Below are 24,904 nucleotides of genomic sequence, written 5' to 3'. Positions count from 1 at the left end.
AATGAGGGTCTGCCTCCGTGAGTGTCAGATTAATGAGTGTTTTAATCAGGAAGGAACAGCGTGAGATTGAACCCCTACTCTCGATGACAGGCATTTGACTGTGTGCCCAGGCAGTAGGAGCTTCTTCACTTTGTCGCATTTTTGCTCCAGCTTCAGAATACCAAGACTGCTTCTGGATGAGAGCATGGCAACAAAGTTGAGAATCTTAAACTAAAAGCTGGAGTGTCAATTTTCAAATTAGCTGGCACCAGGGGTCTATTTTCTCTTTGGCATGTGGAAACTGGAGGCATAGGGTGGTTAAGACGTTCGTTTGTTGGATGAATCGGTATTTTGTTATAGTCATTTCACAGAGGACAAGCACCAAAAAGCATCTACCTGGGAGCTCATTTGCATGGCGGGGGAGGCTACGGGGCGACTGGACCGAAGAAGAGGAGAGCTGTACTGCAGACCTTGAGGATGCAGGGACCACCCATGAGCGTGTCATCTCAGGGTCTCTCTGAGGCCTAGGGAGGAGGCTAAGCCAGAATCAGGCCCAGCAGACATCTCTCTTCTCTGGGGTCTAGGATTGGATTCATCATTGTACAGTTTTTCCTAAAAATAACATCTTAGAGTTGTTTTCATTTGTTTTATTATTACTTATTACCACTGTAACCTTACGAGACTGACATTAGTCTGTAACTCAGAAAGCACTCGTCCACGTCCTCAGGCATCTCTGAGCGATAAATATGTTTGTAAGCAAAATTAAGCACGAGGTGCCCACTGGAGGGAAGAAGTAACACTCATTTTTCCTAGTGCTTCAAGAGTCTCAAGACACACAGTGAGTCCGTAGGTCAGTATCTCTGTTCAAAAGTTTTTCTCTTTTCTTCCATCATAACTAAAACCACTTTGTCAGCCTTTAGGCTAAGGAGATCATTTACTACGGGTGTTACCATAATTCTTTGAGGTATGTAGTTTTATTATTCCCACTTTCCAGATCTGGAACTTAAGGCTCAGAGAGACTAATGTATCCAGGATCACATCTGATCCTATAATCCTTTTACCCTTGTCCTTTACTTGCAGGGAACCAAGAAGTGTTGACTCCCTGCCTGTGGGTTAACTTTAGAGGCCCTGTCCATCATTGCTTTATGTCGCTGAAAAGGGTCCTACTTCATTTCTTTGGCCAACATGTATTAAAGCCCACGACAGTTACAGACTTCTTTTGTATAGACTAAACCCAATTGCTAATCTGTCTCCCCTTATGCTAAGCGTTAAAAATAAAAATGTAGTTGGCAATAAGCTGTATTGAAACTTGAAAGGGTGATAAGTCTTATTGGACTGTTGGCTCATTTCTAATGCAACAATGTAAGATTAAACAAAGCTTTCTTTGTTTTGAACAATTATTCAGAATTATTTCTGACTTAACTGCTAGTAGCTAAGCATTTTCCGTGAAATGCCCACAGAAATCTACATAGTCCGGGCAACAGCGAGTACCATTCGTTGTTTGAACTGATAAGAAAACGGAGCAGGTGGTTCATTGTCAGAGTCACTATATTTATCACAAAGTCTCCAACCTGTGCTGTGACTGACCTTGTCTTAGGCTTCTGTAGTTTTCAGGATAAAATACCAATCCCAAATACCTGAATATCTATTCGTAATCTTAAAATGGTTCAACAGTGAAAACTTGCCTGATTCAAGGCAGGAAGACTTTCTATGCTATTCCCTCTTGAAGCCTAACATTGACAAACCAATTTTTCTTTTAAAAAGCAACTCGTACTTACAACCAATGTGTTTCTTTATGCACCACCCCTTTGCAGAAAGGACCTATCCCTGACTCTTTACAAGCAGTTCGTTTAGACAATTTACAAACCTCTCTGAGCCTTGATGTCCTCACCTGTAGAGATAGAGATGATAAAAGTTAAATAAGATAACATTTATGAAAGCCTTTGTAAAATGCTGATCAGCCATGGAATTGTTATTAACATAATCCATAAGAAATAACAATGAACATGTCTTGATTGTGGGACAAATTGTGAAATAATAGACAAACATTAGTTGGCTTAGATCCTCTGTCTCCTTTCGTACCGTGGCAATTCTATTACAAAACACTTCTCAACTGGCGGTGACCCAGCTGCTGTTTTGGGCTGTTACAGGGTCACAGGTGAGAAGTGCCACCAGCATTTAGTGTTTGAGGACAAGAGCCACAGCACACCTGTTGAGAAGTGTTCTTTGCATCTGTTATCTTCCTATCTTTATTCCCACTTCTGAAAACAGCTGTAGGGAAACCTGGTCTTCTGGATCATCATTGTCATCACTGACAAGGCTACCCTGAATTAAAGCAAATTATGAAAAGTAGGTTTCTCAATGTGTTCAAAGTTCAAATCTATAGCTCCCTTCCATGTGTTTTCTGTAGCACACACTGGCTCTCTGGAAATAAGACAGTGGTTGTTATTTTTCATAGTTTAAATAAAATCCAGTTTACTGGACATTTCCTCACTACTACTTTTAGAGCTCCTCTTTTTTCCCCCTAAAGGCCAGATTTTAGGATCTCGTTATCTATCAAGTATATTTTAGAAAAGAATACGTAACCATTGAACACAGTATGAGTAGACAGGGATACAATGCTGTAAACCAATGTAAAAGGCAACTTGAGAGGTATGGGAAATGGCACATAGAAGAAGTCATTTTGCAGGAGAATTCAAAACCAGATACTTGACAGCACTGCAGAAGTTGTTTCTCTCCCCCACAGGCAGAAGATGAGTTTGTATACTGGCCAAGTCGGGAAGAATCCATGAACTGTGAGGCCTTTACCGTCACCCTTATCAGCAAAGACAGACTGTGCCTCTCTAATGAAGAACAAATTATCATCCATGACTTCATCCTTGAAGCCACACAAGTAACCTAAACCTCATTTCCCCCATGATAGATAGCTCCATCAGAGCCGTACCTGGGCCCTGGATCATCACTCTAAATAATAATGAAGGCATTGAATAAGATTTGGGAAATGGACACATTTAAAACTTTTGCTTCCTTCAAATATTTGCTTTTTATAGCTGGAGAGATGAAGTGTAACAGTTCTTCTGATTGAGCATACAGATAGCTCTGCTGACCCAATTATACCAACAGAGCTCCGTATTTTCTTTGCCATCAGAAATGTGAGCCTTGCAGTGTGTTGTGGAGATGATAATACTTTGTCGGTTTTTTGGGAAACGTTTTGAAGTGTGCTATCTGCCATCTTATGGGGTGGATAAGAGTGGGGGCTCTTTTATACAGTCATTTAAATGTTTCCCTAGCTCCCCTTTTTAACCTCCTCGCATTTTATAAAAAAAATAAAATAGGTAGGAGGAAAGAATCCTATAATTTAGCGTCACTTGAAGTTTCTGCCTGAACAAAATGGGATTCTACTGTTTCATTATTATGACCTGCCAGTTTTTTAATGGCAGGGCCCCGTCCCCCCACCCTGCCCACCCAGTGTGCCAGTTTAGTTATTCTGCAGAATTATCTATAATGTACTTTCTCAGGAGCAAGTTTCAGTTCACTGGATTACAGAACATAATAAAGTCAGAGATGGGCTATGACTTGTGTTGTGTTGGTTACAGGATGACTATGTCCTAGAAGTTCGGCACTTCCAGTGTCCCAAATGGCCTAACCCAGATGCTCCCATAAGCAGTACCTTTGAACTTATCAATGTCATCAAGGAAGAGGCCTTGACAAGGGATGGACCTACCATTGTTCATGATGAGTATGTATCTGTTTAATTTTTTTCTTTTTTATTGTACTTTAGATGAAGGTTTACAGAACAAACTAGCTTCTCATTAAACGATACACATATTGTTTTATGACACTGGTTACCAACCCCACGACACGTCAACACTCTCCCTTCTCAATCTTGGGTTCCCTCTTACCAGCTTTCCTGTCCCCTCCTGCCTTCTTGTCCTTGGCTGGTACGCCCCTTTAGTCTCATTTTGTTGTATGGGCCTGTCTGATCTTTAGCTGAAGGGTTAGCCTCGGGAGTGACTTCATTACTAAGCTAAAAGGGTGTCTGAGGCTATACTCTCTGGGTTTCTTTAGTCTGTCAGACCAGTAAGTTTGGTCTTTTAGGTTAGAATTTTGTTCTACGTTTTTCTCCAGCTCTGTCTGGGACACTCTACTGTGATTCCTGTCAGAGCAGTCGGTGGTGGTAGTCAGGCACCATCTAGTTGTACCATGTTTCTTCATTTTTAAATTCAGACATTTTTCTTGTTGGATTGCTATAGTGGGAGAAAGGTATGAAAAGAACCTACCCCTTCACTCAGTGTGACAGTCCGTCTTCTTTCTAATGTGTACATGTGAAGAGTACCGTGCTTCTGTTTACATTTTACCGTCTCCCGCAAACCTTCCCAAGCTCCAGGTCCTCTTAGTGTGTGTGCTCCGGAAAGCAGAAGCGCTATTACATCTTAGCCCACGGAAGTATACTTGCAGGCTTCTGGAGGCTCTACATTTAAATAACACGAATACTTTCATTCTTTTTAAAATCCTTACGCTGAATTTCAGCAAACACTTGTCAGGGAAAAGGAAGAATCCTTTTAAAATACTGTTTGGTTGATTAATAGAGATAAAGTTACTATTATTAATGGTAATTAGTTTACGGTGTGTTTAAAAGTTTACAGTATTATCTTTTGGGATTTAAAGGTAAAGAATATGACTCTCAAAGAAAACAAATAATTTGCCCCTGGGTCACAGAGATTCTAAGTATCAAAAAAGTATTAAAACCCAGCCTCTTTTCACTTTAATAAGAGAGAAATGGTCATGTGTATCTTATGATGAATATATATTTCAGGTCAATCTTCATGGCTAGAATCAACCTGTAAGTCAGTTGTGTAACTCCAGATCGTTTGGGATCTAACTAACCTCTGGCCAGTGTGGCACCCATTATAAACCCTAATTTCCATTCTAATTCAGAGGTAGCTCTCTTGGTCAGCAAATTCTCTATGTGTCCATGAGTTCATTACATTGTTGCCAACCACATTAGTAGCATAAAATATTGGTACATTGGAAAGAAGAGCTTATTGTTAAGTCGTTTGTTTTCCTTGAGCTAATGCTATAACATGAAGTGCACCAAGGCTCTCAGCCTGGGTCAGCGCCTTCCTTCCGCTCGGGGCTCCTACTCTCCTGCTTGAAGTGAGGGGCCCTGGTACCAGCTGCTTCCGAAGATTTTTGTGGCCTTTCCTAAGAAGCAGCGACTGTTTCCGAATGTTGTCCTGACTCTTGATGTAGGATTGGAAGAGCGCAGCAGTTGAGGTTTTAGTTACACGGTAAGATGCCTGGAAATGTGACAACCACCCAGCAGTTCTTAATAGCACAGATAAACCCAGACTTAACTGGATCGTTGCTATGACTCTATGAAGCTTTGTGCTGTGTAGGCATAACATAAAGTTACAGCTTTTCTAGAGTTTGGCCCACAAACCTGGATCAGCTTTTCAAATGCCTTCTGCATTTTACCAAACCCATTGCCATTGATTCCAACTCGTAGTAACCCTATAGGACAGAGTAAAAGTGTCCCATAGGGTTTCCAAGGAGCGCCTGGTAGATTTGAACTCCTGACCTTTTTGGCTTCACTGCATTTTACCAGTATTTAATCAATTCAGTGCAAATTGTAATGCCGCTGCCCAGTTCTGTGACCGATTTTGCTGTTATAGAAGCACTCACCAGGATTTTGTCCCGCCATCGGTAATGCAGCTGGTCGTATAGTTCCTGAGGGGGGCGGGGATGGACGAACACTGTGGTTAGAACTGAGTTACTTATCTGTATTCAGCTTTTGGGTATATTTGTGTTAGTCTGTGATTTTTATTTTATGCCACATATAAATACATCACCCCTGGGATTTAGCAAGGGCACCTTGTTGTTAGGCCTACACAAGAAAAGCAGCCTGAACTAGTGGATTGGCAAATGTAAACACGTACGGGTTGGCTGGATTAAAAGCCACCTAAAGAAATGTGTTCATTCATCTACCTGCCCTCTTTAGGGGATAAGTGACTCCACAGAAATTATTTTTCCAAATTAAAGAGTTTTTTTTTTTTTTTTTAGCTCCAGTGCAATACTCTGAATGCCAGTTAATTTTCAGTCTCCATCTTACCTGCTTTTTGCACCTTTAAATGTCCCTTCTTGGATGTCCTACAAATGCCTAAAATTCAGCACATCCAAAAGCAAACCCAACACCTCCCTGACCTCTGTTCCGGTGCCTCCATCCACTTAGTTGTACAAACCAGGGTCTTCCCTCACCCCCACATCTAATTGGCCACCAAGTCTTGTTGATACTCTCCGTTCTTTCAATATGCTTTTCAAATTCTTCTTCTGTATGGTCTAAGATTGCTTCCCCAGCTATCATCCCACTCCTCCATGGAAGTACTTCCTGTAGGCCACCTTGCCCCTGCAAGTACTATTTCTTCTGAGCGTGCACTTCCAACAGTTCAAAAGTCACTTCCTCTTGTCAACCGTTTCAACTCATCCCAGAGATGAAGCCGTTAACACACATCACATCCTTACCAATGGATTCCAGCTATGTGTCACTCCTGCTCATCATATTATAGCTTGGTTTGCATGACTGCTGCCCCCACAGTGCTGAGGCCAGTGATGGTAAATTATTCATCCCAGACTCCATAGGGTGAAGCCCAATGCCTGGCACACAGTAGGTGCTGAATAACTATGTGAATGAAGGAGCACTGTGCCTCCAATTGTGATGACTTGCAGACTGTTACACTTACCACTACGTGAACTGTTGCCCTGACAGCTTTACTTTTTGTCTCCCTTATCGTCCAAAGTCATTTTGCTTGTGAACCATAAAGCCAATTTACGAAGTTTTAAGCTCTGTTAGAAGCAGGCATAAGCAGGCTTGGAGATATCTTTTTGGTTTGCATAAAGATCCTGTTAACATCTCCTTTGAGGGCCCTCAGCTATGTGCCAGGTGGATGAAGCTTCTAGATAAATGATCTAGGGATAAATTCCTCACCAAAAAGTAAACCAATTCTATTTGATGACAGGCACAGCTTAAAAGCAAACTGCTTCATTCTTGGCATCCTATATTCATCTATCATAGAGTTTTCGGTTCAGACACTGAATCTACACCATTACTGTTGAATTTTAAAACACAGCATATATTCCTGCAGAAGTTTGGAATGTCAGCCTAGCTCTGACCATCATATGAGATATTCTTCCCATTACTCACTGAATGAAGAGTAGTTCCCTGTGCAAATACTTAATTATTCCCTCTAAAGATATATCTTTCACCCTATTGGATATCATGGCAGGTTAATCTCATTAAGCAGTTCTCATATGTGATCTGAGTATGCACATATCTGTATACGCATATGCAGGTATATGACTATGCATATATAAAGCACACGGACACAGTTACGGAGACCTCAGAGACATAACCAAACACTTCGCAGGACTGGTTTTCTGGGTTTGAAGTATTAGGAGGACCAGAGTCTCTTGGGGCATCTTGGTAAATTGGCATGATATAGTTCATAAAGTTTATGTTCTACATCCTAGTTTGGTGAATAGTGTCTGGGGTCTTAAAAGCTTGGGAGTAGTCATGTAAGATTCAACTCTTGGTCTCTGCTCATCCAGAGTAAGAGAGAAAGAAAGAAACCAAAGACTTAAAGAAGAAACTAGTCTGCAGGACAAATAGCCTACACGAACCATGGCTTCATCTAGCCTGAGACCAGAACTAGATGGTGCCTGACTACCACTACCAATAGATGGACCCTGATAGAATGGGAGAAAAAGGTTGAACAGAACCTCAAATTCCACATGCCCCCCTCCAAAAAAAAAAAAAAAAAGCAGACATACTCTACCGGATGAGACTGGATGACTCCCCTGGACTACTGCCCTGAGATACACTTTAAACCTTGAACTGAGGTCACCCTGTAGCTAAGCAACAGATTGGCTCACAAAATAATGAATATCACCCATAAGTTCTGTGCTCCTTTAAAAAAAAATCACCCGTATGAGAGACTAAATGGTCAACAAGTCCTTTAAAACAATGAGAATGTAAGGGGGCAGAGAAACTAGATGAATGGAAATGGAACAACCAGAATGGGAATAACGAGAATGCTCACACATTGTGACGAATGAAACCAATGTTACTGAACAACTTGTGTAGAAATCGTCGAAAAGGAACCTAAACTGCTGTGTAAACCTTCACTGAAAGCACAATAAAATATTTTTTTTTAAATGTCATCTGAGGACTTCTGGTGGGGAGTCCCCCAAGGCCTTTCCAGGGAGTCCAAAGCTATTTTCATAAAAACCCATTGTTTACACTGTTCATTCTCATTCAACTCAAGTAAGCAAAAGTTCTTTGGTGTCCTCAATTTTTTTTTAACCTAGTCCTGAGATCAAAGAATTTGCAGACAGCTAAAATATTCTATGGGAGGCATAGAAACATACGGACCGATTTCTGTACCAACCACTGCAAAGACAGCCACAAATCATAACTAACTTAATGAATATAAAATGCCTTACATTCAGTTGTTTCATTTAACCCTAAAAATCACCTAACTAGAAAGGTAATTTCAGGATCCCCATATGACATCTGCAAAAACTGGCACAGTAAATTTAACTTACTAGGACCTGTGCGCACACACAGTAAGTATCACACCTAGGACTGGCTACATGACTTGTGAGGCCCAGTGCAAAATGAAAATGCAGGGCCCCTTTTTTCCCAAAAAAACAGCAACGGCAGGGCATTAAACCATGTTCAGGGCCCTTCTGAGCAGGGTCTAAGCATGGGGCACTGTGAGACTGCATGGTGGCAAGCCCAGGAAGCAGACGCTGGGCAGGGCCAGTTGTCAAGCCCAGACCTGTGTGATCCCGCAGCCCATGCTGAGGACCAGCAACTACTGCCTCCCAGTGGGCCTTCACAAGGACAACTATGCTCATCTCCTTTGCTTTTTTGGACCTTGTTTTAATTTTTTCTTACTTTATTTTCTCACTTACTTCCCTAGTTTTCTTTTTAAACCTTTGAATTTCTTAAAGTCCTATGGAAGGCTTTTTTGTGTTTCCACTTCTTCCCCAGTACTGATACACATAGTCATGCTTTAACTTTTTGTTTTCCTCCCTGCCCTAATGATTTCTGGGGGAAGCTGCACTCCAGTCTGGATTAAATTCTTGGTAATGATTTAAAATACAAAAGCACTTAAAATTCCTATGAAACAGTAAAAAAAAAAAAGATTAAATGGGCATAGATATTATGCACACTGACCATACAAGGAACCTCAATGTGTTTTTAAGTGAATATAAACAGAGCAAACTACCAAAGTAGTGACAAACTACCAAAGCCATTGAATTTCCATACAGTTCTTGTTTTATCTCAGTTATAAATGACTCATATCACTATTTCACCAAACCCCTGTAGTTTTAAGTGCAAATCCATGAAACTCAACAAACATCCTTTAATCCAGCTTAATTCCTGAGCCTCTGAAAGAGAATGGCGTTTATTTTTCCAATCTTCTTTCGTTATAATACTTGGTATGTAGAAGATTCTTAAAAGTATCTTTGGACAGAGAATCCTTGATGAAGCGGGAGAAAAGTGGGATGCAGACCTCAAATTCTAGTAAAAAGACCAAACTTAATGGTCTGACTGAGATTGGAGGGACCCCAGAGGTCATGGCCCCTGGACTCTCCGTTAGCCCAAAACTAAAACCATTCCCAAAGCCAACTCTTCAGACAAAGATGAGACTGGACTCTAAGACATAAAATGATGCCGATGAGGAGTGTGCTTCTTAGCTCAAGTAGACACTTGAGACGATGTGGGCAGCTCCTGTCTGGAGGCGAGATGAGAAGGCAGAGGGGGACAGGAGCTGGTGTGTATAAGTTTTTGCACTAGAAACTGACTTGAATTGTAAACTTAAAGCACAATTAAAAAAAAGAAAAGGTATCTTTGTATTTGATTTGACTTAGTTTCTAGTCATGTTGAAAGTCTTATTAATGAAGGTACTTCCTCTCAATGTAAGTACTTATTTGAAGTAGCTAAGTATGAGAAAGGCAACCCAGTGAAAGGCCAGAGGAATCCCACAGGAAGTACTGGCTCTAACAAAAAGTCATATTATCTGACTGGCTACAGATAGCTTTAACGAATAACTAAGAAAAAAAAAAGTCTGCTTCACTAGAACTGATTAAGCAACGGTAAACTTCTCCCCTTCCTGAACAAAAATACAAATGATTAAAAAACAAAAACCTAGCTATGCTACAGTGAAAACAAACTCAGTACTGTTTAGAATCATGAGAAAAGAAAACATGAATGAGTGAAAAACACAGTAAATCAACTACTATAGCAAACACCATAAGATTTTAAAGTAATATCCTCAGAGATCTAGAGGATGGCTCTAGGAAATTAATTAAGAACATGTATTATGTTCTTGGATCAAGTAGACACTTGAGACTATGTTGGCATCTCCTATCTGGAGGGGAGATAAGAGGGCAGAGCGGGTCAGAAGCTGGCAGAATGGACACGAAAAGAGCATGGAGGGAAGGAGCAGGCTGTCTTATTAGGAGGAGAGCAATTGGGAGTATATAGCAAGGTATATATAAATTTTTGTATGAGAGACTGACTTGATGTGTAAACTTTCACTTAAAGCACAATAAAAATTAAAAAAAAAAAAAAGGAGCCCTGGTGGCATAGTGTCAAGAGCTTGGCTGCTAACCAGAAGGTCGGCGGTTCAAATCCACTAGCCGTTCCTCGGAAACCCATCCTCGGAAACCCAATGGGGCAGTTCTACTCTGTCGTACAAGGTCTCAATGAGTTGGAATCGACTCAAGGGCAACACGTTTAGTTTTTGGTTTTATTGAGGTCCTGACCAATGCAGTAAAAGCAAAAGATCTAAGATATAAGAACAATAAAGACTGAAAAGAGACAAAACTGGTATTACTGGCAGGTAAATATGTGAACAACTACCTAGAAAATCCACAAATACAACTTAAAAGGGTTCACCATGTGAAAATCCATAATTCCCTGTAAATCAACTAAAACCAAGCAGAAAATGCCCTAAGAATGGGTCATCCTTAGGAGTAACAGAAACTCTAAAGTACCTAGGAATCAACTCAAAAATAAATTGATAAAGACTATGACGAAAACTACAGAACTTAATTGAAAGCTATAGAGACCTGACTAAAGGCAAACCCTCGTGGTGTAGTGGTTAAGTGCTACAGCTGCTACCCAAAAGGTTGGGCAGTTCTCCTCTGTCCTATAGGGTCGCTATAAGTCAGAATTGACTTGAATTTTTTGCTTTTAAATGGAGAAAAGCTATCATGTTCATAGACAGAAAAACTCAAAATTGAAATGATGTTAATTTCCTCAGATCTGTCTATATATGCAATGCAACCTCCTGGAACTCTTAACATTTAGTGTCCCTTGGTTTTAAAATTAATATGAAAAACAATAAATGCAGAAACAGTCAAGACAATTATGGAAACTTACCTTATCAGATAGCAAGGCTTATCAAAAACCTGTAGGAATTAGAACAAATGTGTGGAGGTGCAAAAAACGGAGAGCTTAGAAACAGGCCCGGGAATTTAATATGTGATAGACTAGACAGCTCAAGTCAGGGAAGAGATCAGACTATCCCACAGAGGGTATCAGGAAGATTAGTTATTCTTTGGAAAAATAACTAAAACCAGGCTCCTACCTTACATCCAAACAAGAATTAGATTTGGATGAATTGAACAATTAAATGTAAAAAATAAAATCTGAAAAATACATAGCCTTTAAAACACTGGATAAGAGAAACCATTCTCAAAGATTCTTAAAAAGCCAAACTAAAAGATTGGTGTAAATTTGATTACACCTAAACGATGCTTTAGTGTAAAAGAAACTACCACAATGTTAACAGAAACCAGATACTAGAAAAAATACAGACAACATAAAAAAACTACGAATCCATTTGAAGGAGGCAAACCTGATAGAAAAAATGGGCAAAGTATATTAATAGGCAATTTCAGAAGAAGAAATAGAAATGGTCAATAAACATAAAAGATATTCAACTTCCTTGGAAATCAAGAAAATGCAAATTAAAAACAAAAGTAAGATACAGGGTTTTACCCATAAGATTGGCAAAACATTTAAAGTTTAAAATGATGAGAGGAAAGAAGTACTCTCACACTAGGAGGCGTGTAACAGGTAACAGACACTTGAGGGAGAAATTTAGGAAACACCTGTATAACTGAAAACGGGCATACCCATGACTTAGCTATTCTATTCACGGTATCTGCTCATGTGCACAAGATACAAACAAGCAAAGTGTCATTGACAGTAGAATGAGTGAAATCCAACTGTTTGGTATACACGCAGCAGATGAAAAACTGAGCTAGATCAAAATGTCCTGATATACCATAATCTGGAAGTCTGTACCTAAATAGATAAACTGTTTTACCTCTAGATAGGTTACCTCTAAAGTTGGGGTGATAGTTAAGGGGGCCTTTGGTCTGTTTTGTATTAAAGATGTAAAACATCTGTCATGTTTTCATTTCATTTATGAATGAATTCAGAAACTGCACATTTAATAGTTTTTTAAAAGAAAAATGGGCACTAAACCTCAAAACCAAAGCCGTTGCCATCCAGTCAATTCCAATTCATAGCAAGCCTACAGGGCAGAGTAGAACTCCCCCTTAGGGTTCCAAGGCTGTCATCTTTACGGAAGCAGCCTGCCACATCTTTCTCCCACAGAGTGGCTGGTGGGTTTGAACCACAGAGCTTTCAGTTAGCAGCTGAGCACTTAACCACTGTGCCACCAACCCAGCAACATTATCTTCAACAATTCATCTAATCCATCTATTTTCTCATCACTAAAATGGGAACTATGTGCGATCACAGGTTCCCGTGAAAACTGAAGTTGCCAACCTGCCCTGATGAAAAAGTCCCCTTTCATTGTTCATGTTGTCTTAGTTATCTAGTGCTGCTGTAACAGAAGTACTGCAGGTGGATGGCTTCAGCAATAAGTTTATCCTCTCACAATCTAGATGGCTGGGAGTCCACATTCAGGGTGTCGTTTCCAGGGTAAGGCTCTCTCTCTCTGTTGGGTCTGGAGGAAGGTCCTTGTCACCAGGCTTCCCTTGGACTAGGAGGATCTCAGTGCAGGGACCCCAGGTCCACAAGATGCGCTATTCCCCGGCTCTTGTTTCTTGGTGGTTTGGGTCCCTCTGTCTCTCTACTAGCTTCTCTCTTTTATATCTCAAAAGTGATTAGCTCAAGATACAACCTAATCTTGTAGACTGAGTCCTGCCTTGTTAACAACTACCTCTAATCCTGCCTCATTAACATCAGAGGTGGGATTTTACAACACATAAGAAAATCATATCAGATCACAAAATGGCGGGCAATCATGCAATACTGGTAATCATGGCCTAGCCAAGTTGACACACACTTTTGGGGGGACACAATTCAATCTATGACACACATCTAAGCCGCTTTCTTATGCGAAGCAAAGATAACCACCATTTATTTCTCCAAGCATTTTCATAGAAAGTGCTCTCATTTGAAAAGTTCTACTTTAGTGCCATAAGTAATTACTTAATATCAAATACTTTTTCATATTCCTCTGACTACATTTTAAGACATATATTTCCATTTTTATTCTTGATATTTTGTAAGTTCAATTTAGCTATTTGGAATTGTTAAAAAATATTTCATTTTTCAGAGCCTCTTGCTACTTGTTCAAGAGCCTATAGTTAAAGGTTCTCTTACATACTGTATATTTAGTGCAAATAGTGCGCACCTTCTACATTTGTTTGCCAACTGTGCCCTCCCCGCAGGAGGTATTTTTGTAAAAATTAGCAAAGTGCACTTAGAAAAATCCTTCGGGGTGGGGGCAAGGTGGGAGTGGCTGGCAAACACAATGTAGAAGGTGCAGATTACTTCTGTAAAAATACGGCTATTGAGGTTCTCCTCTATCATTTGTCCTGCTGCACAACCCAGCTCCTCCTCGTCATCACCAAATCTCCTGTAGTCCTCCCGAGTCTAACTCTGAACCCCTCAGTTCACGTTATGTATTAAGCTACGTATCTGATAAACCAGCTTGGGAGATTTCGTGCTCATAAACAAATGACACCTTTGTGCCAACTTCCAAAGCTCTCCCCTGTCCAGCATTTCATTCATTTGTCTTCTAGATAGATGTCAATGCAATCTGCTTGACTTCTGTGACTATACGTGTTGGTAGTTCTGTTCCAGTACACCCAGTCCCTCAGTGAGTCTGAAAGACCATCACTGTCATCTCCTTTCTCCCCAAGGTATGGAGCAGTGTCAGCAGGAATGCTGTGTGCCCTTACCACCCTGTCCCAGCAGCTGGAGAATGAAAATGCTGTGGATGTTTTCCAGGTTGCAAAAATGATCAATCTTATGAGGCCTGGAGTATTCACAGACATTGTAAGTAGTTTGCTTATTTGAGAAACCTGAACAACATCAGCTAAAACTTGGTCTCACACTTTAGAGCAGGGGCTCTCACCTGGGGCTGATTTCCCCTCAGGGGATATGTGGCAATTTGCGGGGATGGGGGTGTCATAACTGGAGCCGTGGGCAGGGGGTACTACTGGTATCTACTGGGTAGAGGCCAGGGATGCTGCTAAACCTCCTACGATGCACAAGATAGCCCCCTAACAACAGAGAATTATCTGTCCCAAAATGTCAGTAGTACGAGGTTGAGAAACCCTGCTTTACAATATGGTGTTCTCTAGTTTGGATTCTCCATTTTCTTAATCACTGTTAACACTGAGAATCAGTTCAAAGCTACCAGAGGTCAAAAGGACATCAAGGAGATGCATCTATTGATTAGAAAGGATTCAGTGATTTAAAAAAAAAAAAATTCTCAGCATTCTCAGCATAAATTTATATTCCCTGTTCTTCACAATTACAGTCTAAATGGTATTTCTACCTTAGACGAAATGACGAAGCTGCTCGTTGGCTTGGTGTTGACGGAAACTGTTTCTCTTGTCTTCCAGGAACAATACCAGTTTGTCTATAAAGCAATGCTCAGCTTGGTCAGCACTAAAGAAAACGGCAACGGTCCCACGACGGTGGACAAAAACGGTGCTGTTCTGATTGCAGACGAATCAGACCCTGCCGAGAGCATGGAATCTCTAGTGTGACTGGGATCCTGAAAGGGCACCTAATTTGTAAGACTTCTGAAGACTGAGAACTTTTTTGAGGCCTTTTTTGCCAGACTCTAGGTTATACGATAACAGTTACTTTTTTACACTGATAAAAGTTTTGATATTTATTTTTTGCCATTTTATGTCTTAATGGTATCCTACTGGGCATCTGCACCTCTGTTCATCTCACACAGTGAAACACAGTTTTCCCTAGTTTGCACTATATGATCAGTGTTACTGCCTATAATCTGATACTAAAGCAAACCCTGATGTGACATTCCATGATGATAGACATGCTACTTTTTAGTTCAGTACAGTGAAGGTCTTTGTTCCAACAGTGAATCTTAATTTCATGATATTATTGCTAAAGCAGCTGCGTTCTAATAGCAGGCAATGCCGTGCTTCTCCTCAGTCTTCCTCTCCTGTTTTTTGAGGCATTGTTGACTACTGTATGCCTTCTGTGTTTCCGCGGAGTGGGTGAGCCTTGTTGCCTTTTACAGACTAGCAGGCTACTGGGAGGTATTAAAAAGGTCTGTCAATCTCATGGCCTTGAAAGAGTTCCATTGACCATGGTTAAGACATCCCTTAAAAAAATCAGAAGGCACGAGAGTTGCTTCCTGTGAACATCACATATTAGTTACAAGGTTATATTCACAACTAAAAGTTAATGCCCAATTGTGTCAAAATAAAGGATAACTCTGTATTACAGTTTTCACAGTAGCTATGTGAACAGTGTGTGTTCTTTCTATTTTGACTTTCTGAAAATAGCTACACCCGAAAATCAGGGCTCTCTGTTACAACAGAGAGACGGCAGTACTTTACACAACTCAGTTATGAAGCTCTTTAGTTATTCTCTGTTAATGCTTCTTGTTTTATACCATACCATACCTCGCGGTCAGGTGGAGGAATGAAAATTTCGCAAGTGTGTGATTTTGAAACTAGTCCTTGGAAAAAAAACCCCAGCGCTCGTATAGCGATCTAGTTAAAACTACCTATATAGTTAACATTCTTTTCTTTGCCTTTATGCCAAATGTTTCATAACAAACTTTCTAATGACTTACATTCTTGTACTTTAAGATTAAATTGAAAATACTGTATTAGCAAAATCTTGGGTCTATCTAAACTCCTCCACATGGATAAATCTGATGTGGAGAAAGAATAGTGGATGAAAGGTGGTATCTACATTTTCCAGTAGTTTGTAAGAGAGAGAGACTACTTTGTACATGCTGGTGTAGCTTAGGCTCCAGAACAGAAACACTTCAGTACGAGAGGCTGGTACTCATTCCACAGGACCCCGGGAAATTAGCCGGGCCGGGCTCCGGAGCCATTCTCACACTGCGGTGCACAATGAGTTTAGAACCATTAATAAAACGTTTCAGTCCAGTTTGTTATAAGAATAAGCTACTTCCTGAGATCTGTTTCTTTTGTTTGCTTTTGAGGGACAGCTTCTGTCAGAAGTAAAATCATCCCCTGAAGGACTGGACCTATTAAGTATAGGATCCTGTTTACTTTTCATGTGACTAAACGGCAACAAATACGCCCCTCTGGCTGCTATCATACTGTTTGGGTAGGCATTAGAACACTAATGATGATCAGCACTGAGGTTCTATCTATCTTGAAGTTTGCCGGAGTGGTGCTGGAGGACCACAGCTGCTAAGGAGAGAAGGAGCTACAGGCCGTGTCCAAGGGTTCCAAGGCACAGGACAGGTCAGCAGAGTTTCCATAAACTACATAACTTCCCAAGGTCGATCTCATCTTTTCACCACAGGTTCAACAACACAGAACAGTCTCACTGCTTTCCGAGAACTGTGTAGCCTAAGCTTAAGGTGTTCAAATGAGCAACGTTTGTTAAATTGTAGGTACAGCTTTATAGCCCATCTGCTCACCAACACATGGGGTCGCCATGAGTCGGAGACGACTCAGCAGCAACTGGCTTGGTTTGGCTTTTTGGCTCCCGTCAGAGACAACACAAGGCAGGTCTACCTAGCACTTAAGAAAAGCTTAAACGCAGCAACACTACCCCTCCCGGAAGGCTGGAGGTAGTCATCGAGGGAAAGGTATCATAGCACCAGCTAGGTTTTTCTTATTCACTGAATGGGTTGTACAGAGTATTGAAAGAAGCTCATTCATTTCAGTAGATGGCACAGTGGGCTTCACTTTTGGAAGTTAATTTTCAAGTTGAGGTTCGTGGTCCTTTCAGTAATTTTTTTGTTAATAAAATTAAACATTGGATATAAGACAAATAGCAAGTATTTTCCTTCTATACTCAGCCTTCACATTGACTGTTCAATTCATGGAAATGTATACCCTCCAATACAATCCTGTGACTGTCTCTTACAGGGTATCAGAATCAAGATAACAGAAAAAAATAGCTAGTAAATAGGGTGGGGTACTATAAGAACGGTTTAGAAGTTTCCCTTGAGCGATAATGTATCTATAGCAGGCTTGAACCAAAGTCTACAGATCCTGGCCCTCTGAACTGTGAGCAGTTGCTCTTGCTCATCTTGCCAAGTTTGTCTAAACACTGAGGATAGTTACATTCAGCAATTCCTCACACTCACCAGAGTGTATCCTCACTACTACTTTCCATTTGTAATTGGCAAAAATGTGCTTGGATCTCTCCAGAGGCAGTTTCAAAGACAGTGTTTTCTTTGAGACATAAGCACATTGCTTAACTACGTAGCAAGGTTATTAGCACTTGCACTCGGGGGAAAGGAAATAGCTATTGCAAATCAATCAATGTGTGCTATTTTATTGAAAGGCTTTTTGCATGTCTGAGTTTAGTGCTAGGTAAAAGATGCACACGTCACACAAAATTGAAATTGCAATGTTTGGATCAGCTGGCTGTGCTGGACCTCAGAGAAAAGACACCATATTGCCATGAGGACAACTTTTTCATGTATTTGAAAGCCATGGTTTCTTTATTAATATTTAAAAAAAGAAAAAAAAAAGGAGCTAATTTCTGAATTTCAAGAAAAATAAGATTCATTTAACTTGGTTTTCCAAATTTTTTATGTCTTGGAGCTTTGAGAGTCCATTTCAAGCAGAAGAGTCCAGCAAGTGTTCAAGGTCTGGCTGTTAGGAGTTTTTAGCCCAGAGTGACACACTGAAATCAAAAAATAACCTTAATTATTTTATAGCGACACAGCACAACTGCCTTGTTACAAATTTTTTCTTAAATGCATATATACTGTATTTAAAATTAACATATAAATACCAGTTTACCAAAGATACATATTACTAATTGTAAGCAAAAAAAGGAAAAAAAAAAAAAAAAAAACCCAAAACTCACAATTTAAGAAATAACAATCAAAATGTAGTTTGTGTTAAGAATTTAGCAGTTATACTTACTGGAAAATGCATTTTCAACACCTGTGTTCTAAAGCATGTTCAAATGGTGCCAGTGAATTTTTGTATGAAGGGAAAATGCCTTTTTTTTTTTTAAAACAGCTGTAATTTCACTTAACCCTTTGCGCTTTCCCTTAGTTACCATTTGACACGCGCCACTGGCTTTGCTTATCTCCAGAAGGAAGGCATGCTACAAATAGGAAGGAACTGTTAACAATGATATCTGGCCTCTACTTTGTCTTAGCTGTTAAACTGTTTTTAGTATTTTTGTTAAATATTTGCAAAGGGAAGCATTTTCTACAGAGGATAATTAATTTCAAGAAAAATATCTTGAGTTTTAAGAAATAAACATCTCCAGAAAAGGAGACAGTCGATTTTGTAAAACGTTGCAACTCTCCAACATTTGGGGTAGTGACTCCTTTTTTGTTAGGACATTTGAAACGAGCAAGCAGCCACTGTGTCTAAAGAACTCAGCCTTCACGTTGACTCGTGTTTCTTTCGCTTCATTTTGAGACCGCTAAAATCATTAAAATTGTAAATATTTTGTTGCTTGGATAAGCATCTTCTGGGGACTTTGTATCTATGGTATATAATCATAGAATTTTATATTTTCATATAAAGCTAATTTTTTTCTAGTTTCAACTCCGTCATAGTTTTTTTTTTTTTTTTTTTTGTGGTGGATATGTGAATTCAACTGTGTATTGAAGTAGCAAGAACCATCTTTGCATTCCAGAAGAATCCAACGTGTTATTTCTTTGAGGATGTGGTTGTGAAAGTTGGGTTTTCTTTTTAATTCTGTTGACCATTTGTGCAATAGGATTCAGACACATTTAGTCACGGAATACATTTGTTGCATTGACCCATTTGGAAAAAGTGGTTTTTTTGTTTGTTTGTTTTAATTTGTTCAGGGGGGAGGGGTTTTGTAACCTGAAATTTTTCCCTTTTTTCTTCTGTTTGAAACTATATCAAATCATTCTATTATAGTGTTATTTAATATGTAAATTGTATTGCTATACATAAAATAAAGTATGGTTTTTGATGTATTCATTAGTGTTGAGCATTTCTATGAAAATGTCTATATCAAATAAAATTAGGTTACTAGTCTCCTTTAACAAGTCACATGTATCCCTCCCAACCTTCTCACTTTAGTTCTCACGGCAGTGATATCAATGTTAGTGGACATCTCTCCACAGGCAACAAACTGGTAAGAAGTACTTCTGCTGGACTGATTTATAAGCGCTCTTACTGCTTTAAGGAGTAAGCAATGGCAAAGTTTTATCTGCATACTGAATAAATTTCATTCACTTTATGACTCTGCTACTAAGTTGTAAGCAGAATTACTATTTTCTCCAGCGTTATCGACTAGATTTAGAGCAACTTCTTTCTCACTATTCACTATGTAGGATGAAGGATTTGCCCTAGCAAGACCTTGAAGAATCTATGAAATGTATATAGGATTGCTACAATTACTTCTACTCCCAAAGAATTTGGACATTCCCAAAAAAGGGCCCATAGGTCCAGAGCTTGGTATCTTCGGTCCACAATTCTCTCTTAACCTTTAGGATCCCCATATGAGAAGCTCCCTTTACTATCCAGTGCCATTTTTCTCACCATAGGGATAAGAACCAATGCTACATTCTCCTTAAGAAACAGTATTAATCCCTTCCATGGGTACCTGGAAGAAAGACTGAAGCCAGCACAAAAGAATGAAAGACTAAGGATATAACGCTAGTCTTCCCTAAGCTATACCCATGGGGACTCAGTATTCTATATCGCAAGCCAAAACACCAAACCTGTTGCCACTGAGTTTATTCCAACTCATCGTGACCCTAGAGGACAGAGCAGAGCTGCCCCACAGGGTTTCCAAGGAGCAGGTGGTGGATTTGAACTGTCGACCTTTTGGTTAGCATGAGAGCCCTTAACAACTATCACGGAGTAAACCAAATGGATGGCCCATGGATTATATTCAATCTGCTGATATATTTTGTTTAGCCATAATTTTTTAAATTCATACTAATTACCAACATTTTAAAAATAGAGAAGTTTACATTAAAGACCCAGATTTCAAGCTTTTCTCAAAAACCTGGGAGATGTCGGGACACCAGGCTTACGTGCTACGTAGTGATGCCAGCCTGGAGAGGTGCAGCAGTTGCCCCTTTGAGGTGGGGCACGTACTCTCCAGTTCCACAGTCCCCATCACTGCCTACTGCCTTACGTCCAGCCGTCATCAGTTATCTAAATGATCTGCCTGGGCCCTGTGAGCAGTTGTCTCTGAGATACACCATAAGAATTTTAGGGCCATCTGCCCTGATGTCTCTAGCTGGTAAACCAACAACCGAGAGCAGCAGTCAATATGCAAGTATAGGGAAACCTGTGGGACTGCCTTGTTGTTCTGGGTCTCATGAGTGTTCCACCTTTGGCAGGGTGCAATCTTAACTGCTTTTCTATTGCTCTCAAGTAGTGGAAAATACATGAGTTTTCCTTCTCTGGCAGGTTTCAGCCTTACATGGCTTCTGGCTTCCACAGGTTTTACTGTATTTATATCAGTTTTCCATCATTAAAAGCCTACACAGCTAGCTTGGGTTCCCACATGCCTACCTACCTATCAGCCCACCCAAAATGAAGCCGTTAGGCAGTGATTAGGGCTGTTCAAAATAACAAATCAGTTTTCCCTCCACGGCTTTTACTGTCCAAGACAAAACCCTATACGAGGAAGCTTCATTTCTACTACTAAGACCAAGGAAACCAGAGTACAAAGAGTCACTGGTCCAAAACTCCATTTTCTAACACTCAATATGGAACTTTAAGAACTTTTAAGATTTACAAACAAGTCATTACTAACCATGCCTGAATTCAGAGACAAGATTAAAAAATATAAAAACTTGTGGCTTTATATGTCTGCCTATGTTGGTGAAATAGCATAAAGGTGCTAGAAGGTACTAAACCAAACCCAGTGCCATCAAGTCGATTCTGATTCATAGCGACCCTGTAGGACAGGGTAGAACTGCCCCATAGAGTTTCCAAGGAGCACCTGGCAGATTCTAGCTGCTGACCCATTGGTTAGCAGCCATAGCACTTAACCACTACGCCACCAGGGCTTCCAGAAGGTACTAAGCAAATTAAAATAGGCTTTTGTGATTATGAAGTGAAGTTTGTCAGGGAAGATAATTAGACCAGCAGCTTACCTGAATACAAAAATTATACTATCTTGCTCAAAAATTGAAAGAAGAGGAGGCGGGGTCAAGATGGCGCACTAGATGGACGCTACCGCGGATCCCTCTTGCAACAAAGACTCGGAAAAACAAGTGAATCCATCACATACATAACAATCTACGAACTCTGAACAACAAACACAGATTTAGAGACGGAGAACGAACAAATACGGGGAGACAGCGATTGTTTTCAGAGCCAGGAGCCAGCGTACCAGATTTTCAGGAAAAACTAGTTTCCCAGTGATGGCTCAGAGACAGCAGTCCATATCAAACCACATAAAGAAGCAGACCATGACAGCTTCTCCAGCCCCCCAAACAAAAGAATCAAAATCTTTCCCAAATGAAGATACAATCCTGGAATTATCAGATATAGAATATAAAAAACTAATTTACAGAATGCTTAAAGACATCACAAATGAAATTAGGCTAACTGCAGAAAAAGCCAAGAAACACACTGATAAAACTGTTGAAGAACTCAAAAAGATTATTCAAGAACATAGTGGAAAAATTAATAAGTTGCAAGAATCCATAGAGAAACAGCGTGTAGAAATCCAAAAAAATAACAATAAAATTACAGAATTAGATAACGCAATAGGAAGTCAGAGGAGCAGACTCGAGCAATTAGAATGTAGACTGGGACATATGGAGGACCAGGGAATCAACACCAACATAGCTGAAAAAAATCAGATAAAAGAATTTAAAAAAATGAAGAAACCCTAAGAATCATGTGGAACTCTATCAAGAAGGATAACGTGCGAGTGATTGGAGTCCCAGAACAGGGAGGGGGGACAGAAAACACAGAGAAAATAGTTGAAGAACTCCTGACAGAAAACTTCCCTGACATCATGAAAGATGAAAGGATATCTATCCAGGATGCTCATCAAACCCCATTTAAGATTGATCCAAAAAGAAAAACACCAAGACATATTATCATCAAACTTGCCAAAACCAAAGATAAACAGAAAATTTTAAAAGCAGCCAGGGAGAAAAGAAAGGTTTCCTTCAAGGGAGAATCAATAAGTTCAGACTACTCAGCAGAAACCATGCAGGCAAGAAGGGAATGGGACGACGTATACACAGCACTGAAGGAGAAAAACTGCCAACCAAGGATCATATATCCAGCAAAACTCTCTCTGAAATATGAAGGAGAAATTAAGATATTTACAGATAAACACAAGTTTAGAGAATTTGCAAAAACCAAACCAAGGCTACAAGAAATGCTAAAGGAGATTGTTTGGTCAGATGACCAATAATATCAGATACCAGCACAATACAAGGTCACAAAACAGAACGTCCTGATATCAACTCAAATAGGGAAAGCACAAAAACAAACAAATTAAGATTAATTCTAAAAAATAAATAAACAAAATAATACACATAACAGGGAACCATGGAAATCAATAGATAAAAGATCACAATAATCAAAAAGAGGGACTAAATATAGGAGGCATTGAACTGCCAGATGGACAGTGATACAAGGCGATATAGAACGATACAAGTTAGGTTTTTACTTAGAAAAATAGGGGTAAATAATAAGGTAACCACAAAAAGGAATATCAACTCCATAACTCAAGAAAAACGTAACGACTCAACTAACATAAAGTTAAACATTATGAAAATGAGGATCTCACAATCTACTAAGAAAAATGTCTCAGCACAAAAAAGTATGTGGAAAAATGAAATTGCCAACAACACACGTGAAAAGGCATCAAAATGACAGCACTAAAAACTTATTTATCTATAATTACGCTGAATGTAAATGGACTAAATGCACCAATAAAGAGACAGAGAGTCACAGACTGGATAAAGAAACACGATCCGTCTATATGCTGCCTACAAGAGACACACCTTAGACTTAGAGACACAAACAAACTAAAACTCAAAGGATGGAAAAAAATGTATCAAGCAAACAATAAGCAAAAAAGAAGAGGAGTAGCAATATTAATTTCTGACAAAATAGACTTTAGACTTAAATCCACCACAAAGGATAAAGAAGGACACTATATAATGATAAAAGGGACAATTGATCAGGAAGACATAACCATATTAAATATTTATGCACCCAATGACAGGGCTGCAAGATACATAAATCAAATGTTAACAGAATTGAAAAGTGAGATAGACACCTCCACATTTATAGTAGGAGACTTCAACACACCACTTTCGGAGAAGGACAGGACACCCAGTAAGAAGCTCAATAGAAACACGGAAGACCTACTTACAACAATCAACCAACTTGACCTCATTGACTTATATAGAACTCTCCACCCAACTGCTGCAAAATATACTTTTTTTTCTAGTGCACATGGAACATTCTCTAGAATAGACCACATATTAGGTCACAAAACAAATCTTTGCAGAGTCCAAAACATCGAAATATTACAAAGCATCTTCTCAGACCACAAGGCAATGAAACTAGAAATCAGTAACAGAAAAACTAGGGAAAAGAAATCAAATACTTGGAAACTGAACAATACCCTCCTGAAAAAAGACTGGGTTATAGAAGACATCAAGGAGGGAATAAAGAAATTCTTAGAAAGCAACGAGAATGAAAATACTTCCTATCAAAACCTCTGGGATACAGCAAAAGCAGTGCTCAGAGGCCAATTTATATCGATAAATGCACACATACAAAAAGAAGAAAGAGCCAAAATCAGAGAACTGTCCCGACAACTTGAACAAATAGAAAGTGAGCAACAAAAGAATCCATCAGGCACCAGAAGAAAACAAATAATAAAAATTAGAGCTGAACTAAATGAATTAGAGAACAGAAAAACAATTGAAAGAATTAACAAAGCCAAAAGCTGGTTCTTTGAAAAAATTAACAAAATTGATAAACCATTGGCCAGGCTGACTAAAGAAATACAGGAAAGGAAACAAATAACCCGAATAAGAAACGAGATGGGCCACATCACAACAGACCCAATTGAAATTAAAAGAATCATATCAGATTATTACGAAAAATTGTACTCTAACAAATTTGCAAACCTAGAAGAAATGGATGAATTCCTGGAAAAACACTACCTACCTAAACTAACACATTCAGAAGTAGAACAACTAAATAGACCCATAACAAAAAAAGAGATTGAAACAGTAATCAAAAAACTCCCAACAAAAAAAAGCCCTGGCCCGGATGGCTTCACTGCAGAGTTCTACCAAACTTTCAGAGAAGAGTTAACACCACTACTACTAAAGGTATTTCAAAGCATAGAAAATGACGGAATACTACCCAACTCATTCTATGAAGCCAC

At 39.5% G+C, this 24,904-nt stretch overlaps 1 protein-coding gene across 3 annotated transcripts in view; it reads left to right on the top strand.

Annotated features, from left to right (window-relative positions):
• Positions 1-18,381, top strand: part of PTPRG (protein tyrosine phosphatase receptor type G) — an 822,569-nt gene extending 804,188 nt beyond the window's left edge. For all 3 annotated transcript variants that reach the window (XM_064274291.1, XM_064274292.1, XM_064274290.1), the window contains 4 exons: positions 2,726-2,872; positions 3,576-3,718; positions 14,236-14,371; positions 14,944-18,381. In XM_064274291.1, coding sequence (XP_064130361.1) covers positions 2,726-2,872; positions 3,576-3,718; positions 14,236-14,371; positions 14,944-15,090 — 573 coding nt within the window. In that variant the 3' untranslated portion in view covers positions 15,091-18,381. The remainder of the gene's footprint in view (positions 1-2,725; positions 2,873-3,575; positions 3,719-14,235; positions 14,372-14,943) is intronic.
• Positions 18,382-24,904: the final 6,523 nt, after the last annotated feature.

This window comes from Loxodonta africana, chromosome 22 (assembly GCF_030014295.1).
Source record: "Loxodonta africana isolate mLoxAfr1 chromosome 22, mLoxAfr1.hap2, whole genome shotgun sequence".
NCBI lineage: Eukaryota > Metazoa > Chordata > Mammalia > Proboscidea > Elephantidae > Loxodonta > Loxodonta africana.
This window is presented reverse-complemented; position numbering and strand designations above follow the sequence as displayed.